The following is a 7,726-nucleotide window of genomic DNA, read 5'->3' on the forward strand; positions in this document are numbered from 1 at the left end:
TGAACCAATTAGCTGCATCTTGCGTTCAAGTCTCACACGTTTCTTCTCTTCTCGTCATCCATACCACTTGCCCCTTATTAAACTTCGGACAAACTACTTTCTCTCCCCAATCCTATTTTCCTTTTGAATTAATTCTCTACATATTACCTCCGCCCAGGCTCACGTTCTAATTCCTCCTCTCGCCACTCCTCATACTCTGTCACCCCTTCTTTACAAACATAACACCCAAAAAAAAAAACAATTCTTTCTCTTCAGATCGCCCCCCCCCCGCCACCTCCACCGCTAAAATCCTCGTCTGAGTCACATTGTGCCATAAAAACTTACCACATTATTCTCGCCGACTGAAACGACTTTAAAGACTTAGGGCGAATGACTTTTTTTCGGGTGATTAAACCAGAAAAAAAAATAGAATAGAAATTTAATAATGTTGCTAATTAAAGGAGACAACAATAGTTAAAAAGGGAACCTTTGCACGGTCGTTCGACTTGCTAGAAATAGCTACCAAATTTTCTCCAAATCCTATAAAGGAAGGGTGCACACAATAGTGTTATCTTAAGCATGTTTCAAAGAAGATCGGATGATCGTGACTGGGTCATCTCTGATCATCGATTAAATGGACTAGGACTGACATAGGATCAAACAACACAAAAGGAAGGATCTATTAGAAAATGTAGTCCTAGGCATACTTTTCCCTATCATAAATGACAGGATAGTTACAAATGTAACATCTTTGAGTAGAGATTTATTGGATTAGAACTGACTTGTGGCTAAGAATAACAAGAAAGAAGGCAACATTAGATAATGTAGTCCTAAATACACTATGCCTGATAAAAAAACTAGAAGAGATATCCACTGCTGGAACATCTTTGATCACACATCAGTTTTTTTTTGTTTGTTTTGTTTAAAGATGAAGTAAGAAACACGAACAACATAAAAGAACTCTGTGATTACCTGATAAAATGTGGATCGGCTGAGCTCATTTTGTTGAGAAGATCTGTCAAGGAATTCTGCCATGGAAGAGGACGATGGGCATGGAGGATTCGGGAAGAGGAGTCGCCGAAGAAGAAGAAGAAAAAGGAAAATAAAAAAATAAAATAGAAAATAAAAATAATCAGTAAATAAAACATAAAAATATTAAAAAATGAATCAGTAAATAAATTTTATAAAAACAAAAATAAACGAAACAGTAAACAAAAGAAAAATATTTATAAAATATTATTTCAAAAGTATTTAAGGAGGAGGAGGGGGGACAGGATGATAAAGGGCTTAGACACAGACTTAGGTCTTGTCATGTGTCCCAGGACGACACAAAAGACGAACTTAACCCGGTTTCTATGGCATGTAAATGACTGAGATTACAAAACTCCCTCACACTGGATGGGACACCAGTCCCTCGCAGAGTTAATTTCCCCAGTTATTTCTGGAACTCATTTACAGCTGAATGGACTGGAGCAAAATATACATACATATATATATACATACATATACATATATATACATATATACATACAAATATATATATACATACATTATATATATATATATATATATATATATACACATGTATACACACACACACACACACACACACACATATGTATGCAACACGTGTGTTTGAAAAATTAAAAAACGGAAGCGCTTACACTCACAGTATAAAAATTTCATTCCAAAAGGTTCTTGTTATCTAGTTCATGTAAGACTCCAAATAGTAAATAACTTTTAATGGTTTAGCTACAAACAGTGCGACTGTATCAAGTATTTTTAGCCTTTAGCAAAAGATTTGATTATATATATATGTATATATATAACACGAGAGAGAGAGAGAGAGAGAGAGAGAGAGAGAGAGAGAAAGAGAGATAAGAAGATAGATAGATGAGAAGATAGATAGACAGGCTATACACAAGTTAACTTCCTTTGATACAATCAGTAATATTTTCCCATTACTGTTATTTTAACATTTAAAAAGGTGATTATGGCGCTGTATAAATGTAATTTCTCTAATTTCGTTATGTCTGTATGTTGTCGATATCCGTTTTAATTATGTAAAAGTATCTTTTAATTAGAAGGAATTGATTTTGAAGAAACAAAACAATATCCCAGGAATACACCGATCAGTTAATACGAAAGAGTTACACGTTCAAAGAAATTACAAATAAGTTAAATATACTTTAATTAATTTTACTCTTTTACTATTAAACGTTTATCAATAATCAGCCGTTTATTCACTCATTGTTCCTCAACGGATGTGTAATCTGACTGTTGAAGTTTACTTACGTGTAAAGGGAGATAAACGTTAGCGTAACATTGCACTATATTTTTTTCCTGACCTGCTTTGGCGCATGCGCATTTATATTAATAATAATACGTGTCTAACTTATTGAACGGCACCAATAATTTATCTGAGCAGGTCTCTTTTTCTAGAAAATTCTATCAAAATCTATAGGAAAAAAAAGAAACTTATGTTTAAATTATAATATTGTTTTTATTCGTTATTTTATTTGGGTATTAGATTAAGAAATAGAAACCAGTAATACACTAGGAACCGTAGAATAACCGTCTCTACCACTCACTAACCGTCCAAAAACCATTAGTTTTCTCCCTTCTATTATTTCTCTTATCCGAAATATCTAACCATTAGGAGCTGCGGTTTTAACCCGTTTCTTTGCTTCGTTATTTTAGTAAGCTCCGTGTTGTAAGAAATCTAACAAATGGATTTTCGTTTTCTTTTTAATAAACGATTTCAGAACAAAGCACACATACACACGGGTAATCTTCAAGTTTAGGGAGGTAAAAAAAGTAAATAAAAATACAAGGGAAATAATTTAACGTCTTACTAGTATTATCCGTACTACTTTGAAATGTGCTTTTTTTTTTAGCTGTTTCTAAATAAATCACACACGTTTTTTTTTTCTAAAACAGCATGCGACGGAATTTTTTCTTATAAAAGTTTCAAATGTTTTTTCCTTTTCCAAAACGGAAACGAAATGGTTTGCAGAGTGAGGTTCAGCATGCAGTTCTAGAAATTCACCTACTCAACATTATAAACTTCAGAAATGGCAGCCAAAATATAAACGAATGTTTTTTCTTTTGGAGTTGAATTCCGCCGCTACTATGATATTCAATCACGTGTGTGATTTATTTATAAACAGCTAAAAAAAAAAAGAAAACACATTTCAGATTGTACGGATAATACTAGTAAGACGTTAAGTTATTTCCCTTGTATTTTTATTTACTTTTTTACCTCTTTAAACTTGAAGATTACCATACACATGTATATATAATACGATGGGCTTCCTTACAGTTTCTGTCTACCAAAATCACTCTCAAGGTATTGATCGACTCGGACCTATAGTGGGAAACACTTGGCACAGGTGCCGAATAGTGGGACTGAACCTGAAACCTTGTGGCTGCAAAGCGAGCTTCTTGACCCCACAGCCATGCCTATTGTTTACTTTGCTTTATTTGTTTTATTTGTGCTGCTGCTGCTACTGCTGATGTTGTAGTTAGTGGAATAATTGAATCTTCTGCTGAAATACCACACTTAGAGGACGTCCGAGACATTTACGTTCTTAGTTCAGTTCTCGATGTTATCAACTTTACGTTTTATTTTCTGGAATGAAATAAAATACCAGCAAAATATTGTGGTCGACTTAATCCTCTAGATCCCTAAATTTCAACACTTGTTCCTATTTAAAGCAAACACTTTTCTTTGGCCCTGGAATCGTAACGCCGTTTACCAGATTTCCATGGCGTAGAAATAGCCGAGATATTAACATTCCTCTGAAAGGAACGTTGGATCGTTGTATGGTCCAAGGGTAGCAATTATGAGAGAACGAGCCAAGCCGATGACATTGATCTCACCCTTTGACTGTTACTTAACTTTATCGAACCCGAAAGAATGAATGGCAGATTCTTGACCCCCGTAGGAATAGAACCCAGAGCGTATTGAGCCGGAAGAAATACCGAAGGCATCTGATCCGACGGGATAACTGTGCCGCCACTTCGTCGTCTTTCACCCTATTTTAGAAACTGTTGTGTAAAAATTAACCATTTAAGAACATTAGGAATAACACGTATTTCAAGACATACAAAAATTAATTTAGACTCTGTAAGCGTATAAATGATATTTTCAATCATTCGCAGATCAGCTGGATACTTCAGAGATGAAAGAGAAATTTTAACCTCCAATTGAAGTGCCTTCCCTGAATACATACAACCGAGTGAAGTCCAGTAATACTGCCCAAGGGCCAGGCTGCGATGTTAAACAAGACGACAGATTAAGTTTAATACTATAAGGATATGATAAATTGAGTGTTGTGGGGGACGCTGTGCTTGTCCTAAGATTTTCCATTGCTTACAACTGTCTCAAGTTAAAACATTTGATTTAAGTAAATTGAATACATTTGAAAGTGGTTGTAGTTAGAGATAATTGTATATTATATAAAAGTTTGTATTTATTGTTTGTTTATATTATGTTGTGCTGTCCATTTGTAAAGCTCAGAGCTCACAGGGCCGAAACAAATACAACGAGGTATTTATTTTATCGACTCCCGCCATCCCCGAGAAAAGGGGGGAACATCAATGTTATGGCGGCCGAGATTTGAACTCAGAGAGTGAGAAATTGGAACCAATAGTGTGAGGTACCTCGTCCGATGCTCACACAATTCCGCCAGGTGGCTGCTTTGGATTAGTTCCTGTAACATCGCCAAGACTACTACAGTAATCACAGTCACCAGGTGGCGATGGATCGAGTCTGCCTCCCAGGATTTGATTGACAGGATTTGAGCTCAGTAAACAAAGAGACTCGAACAAAAATGGCGACGTATTTAATGTTCCTCTCAAACAACTCTGCTAATTATCTCCCTTTCTAACACCATTTATTGAATTCGAACTTGATCTTTTGTTTGTTCTTACAACAACGTTGTTTGTCTTTTTCTACTTGATACAAGTCACTTGGGACCGAAATATCGTGAGAAAAAGAAACGGAAGAAAAGGAAAGGCATACAACTCACTACATCACATCACCAGATACTTATAAATGAAACTATGCGAGATGAATTACAATATTCTCAGGGCAATGGGAATTAACTTCTTTATTTTCACATAAAATTTATTTTATGAAGAAAACAAAAATAAGAGGAAAGAAAAAGAGAAAATGTTTTCTGCCAATCTTTCAATACCTTCAACCTACTACTACTAGCAGTAGTAGTAGTAGTTTTATTAAGGAAGGAAGGGAAAATTGTTTCAATCTGTCCTGGTGACAGACTATGCATGATATTTTAAATCAATAAAAAGTTTTCAGGTTTTTAATTCATTTCTTCTATTTCGGCTTCTTTAACCAAGTCACAAAAGAATACACACACGCACCATTCATTGATGCCTTTATCTATCTATCTATCTATCTATTTGATCTCTCTCCCTTTCCCTCCCCCTCTCTCTCTAGCTATCTGTCTGCCTGTCTATTTCACCTCCCTCTCTTTATTTGTTTGTCTGTCTGTATTTTATCTCTCTCCCACTCCCTTTCTCTCTATATATATATCTATTTGTATGTCTGTCTCTCTGTCCATATTTGAATATATCTCTGAATCACTCCTCTATTGCCTGACTCAGAGAGAGGACATTGAAACGGAAACAGTTGCATCAAGTTACATCATGACTTTGGCAACGCTGCAAAATTTATTTTAAATTTTATATCTATTGCATCTTATTCCGTTGTGTCCCGATCGCTGAGGTAGTTTTAGCAAAGTTGTTTCAATACTCAGGTCGCAGAAAGTAAATATAAAATGAATTTTACAGTTTTGCGGTCCTTTTCAGAGTTTTCAATTTACTTGCTATATTAATAGCTTCATCTACATCAAGCTAAAAATGTGCTTTCCTGGACTTCTCCGAACCCTTCTTTTGTCCTTTCAGATGAAGAGCTCGAAGCGTAAAAAACCCATTCTTTTTTCCACTTTTTTTGAGCGCCAACCTAATACACTCCATACATACGTCATTTTGCTGCTTGTTTTTTCTAATGTTCGATTTCACTATATAAATAAATATATATATGTGTGTGTGTGTATATAACGTACACGTACACACACGATTTTAATGCATTATAAATTGCGTATATGTCTGCACCAATATGCATTATATGCATTATACAATTGATTTGTGAATATTTCATTGTATTTTATAATGCGTGACATACTAATTGGTGCAATCCTGTAAACACTTTATTATGCACAGCAATTAATATTTCCTGAAGAAGGCTGCGAGACGGGCATAATATATTTATAAACCATAAAATGCCAGGAGGTTTGAGATTTGAATATATTGAACCGTTTGGCATCGTTAGGATTACGGTCGTTTGTGACAGACCATGCCTTTCTTTTTCTGGGTTTAAATCTCACTTGCGGACCGATGAAAAACCAACCTCCACTAACTACTCTGCCTATCTGTCTGTGCATACCTTTCAATGCCGTGTATGCCATAAGGTCTGCAAATCTAAAAGAGGCCTCAAAAGATATTTTAAGATCCACAAAGATCAGATCTTAACTGCAGCTCTTGGTGGTCCAAATCAGATATGCAATCTATGTGGGTGTTTTTCAATACAATGCCTGGTTTAAAAAACCAGACAATGTGTGATGGATCTAAGGAATAAGTACAAGAGGTGGTCAAATTCTGCATAAGGAGGAGACAACCCCTACATATATATATGTGTGTGTGTGTAGAAATGCACATATGGCCACTGGAAAGCTATAGATGAATTGGTTACAGCGGTGGTTTGCTGCTATAGATTTGCAAGGGGCGGCTACGGGGATTAATTCCGGTCTTGGCGAGGTCAGCTAAGGGGATAAAGACAGAACCCGTAATCTGTGGATAAAGACAGAACCCGTAATCTTCAAAGACCTCCAAAAACATAATTGATGATGCGTCTCAGAGTTTCTATGAAATGTTTCTTGGAACAACATACATACAGACATAAATATATAAATACACATATATACATACATACACACGCACGCTCGCACGCACCTTCCTACACACACACACAGCTATTGATCTCCAGTTTTCCCATTTTATGTAGACAAACATGATCCTTATTGAAATCAAATTTGATTTTGTTGAGCACTATTAGTGAGGAATATCTTGTGTTTAGACGAATTTTTAATGCGTTTATTACGAAATCCTAATCCTACGTAGTTATTATCTGCAGCCACTCTTACACACGCACTCGAGCAGAGAGAGGAATGTACGTGCAACCATGTGCACGCATATGAGTATAAACCAGATGAAAGGGTCGCTCCGAAGATTTCCATCTGAGAGAATTCTAGAATGGAACATTTTAATGGTTTCCGTAAAATCGATTCAGTAAGAAATGTAGAGGGTACTTTGTTCCTTTGTAATAGGTACTCGTGCTTACAACACTAGACTTATACACGTTCGTCTATCTATCTATCTATCTATAGCTCTCTCTCACACACACACACACACACACATATATATATATACACACACACACTCGCACACACACTTTCTTAAAAGCTGCAAAGACATCACAAAAACTGTTACTCAGAGTTTCACGTCCCCGTTCGTCGGGAAGTTTTGGTTTTGTCTTTGCAGCTTTATTAATAAAGCGTATTACTCTACCTCCGGTATTCGAGTACTATTTTCCCACCTTATTTCACATTTATGAGCTTACTCTGATTATATATATATATATATATATATATATGTATATACA

The 7,726-nt window shown here is 35.6% G+C and overlaps 1 protein-coding gene across 1 annotated transcript in view; it reads right to left on the reverse strand.

Moving 5' to 3' along the window:
• Positions 1-7,726, reverse strand: part of LOC106873739 (uncharacterized) — a 139,567-nt gene that overhangs the window by 65,067 nt on the left and 66,774 nt on the right. Inside the window, exon 16 of the mRNA XM_052973463.1 lies at positions 952-1,007. Within this exon, the coding sequence (XP_052829423.1) occupies positions 952-1,007 (56 nt within the window). The remainder of the gene's footprint in view (positions 1-951; positions 1,008-7,726) is intronic.

Source organism: Octopus bimaculoides, chromosome 15, assembly GCF_001194135.2.
Source record: "Octopus bimaculoides isolate UCB-OBI-ISO-001 chromosome 15, ASM119413v2, whole genome shotgun sequence".
Lineage (NCBI taxonomy): Eukaryota > Metazoa > Mollusca > Cephalopoda > Octopoda > Octopodidae > Octopus > Octopus bimaculoides.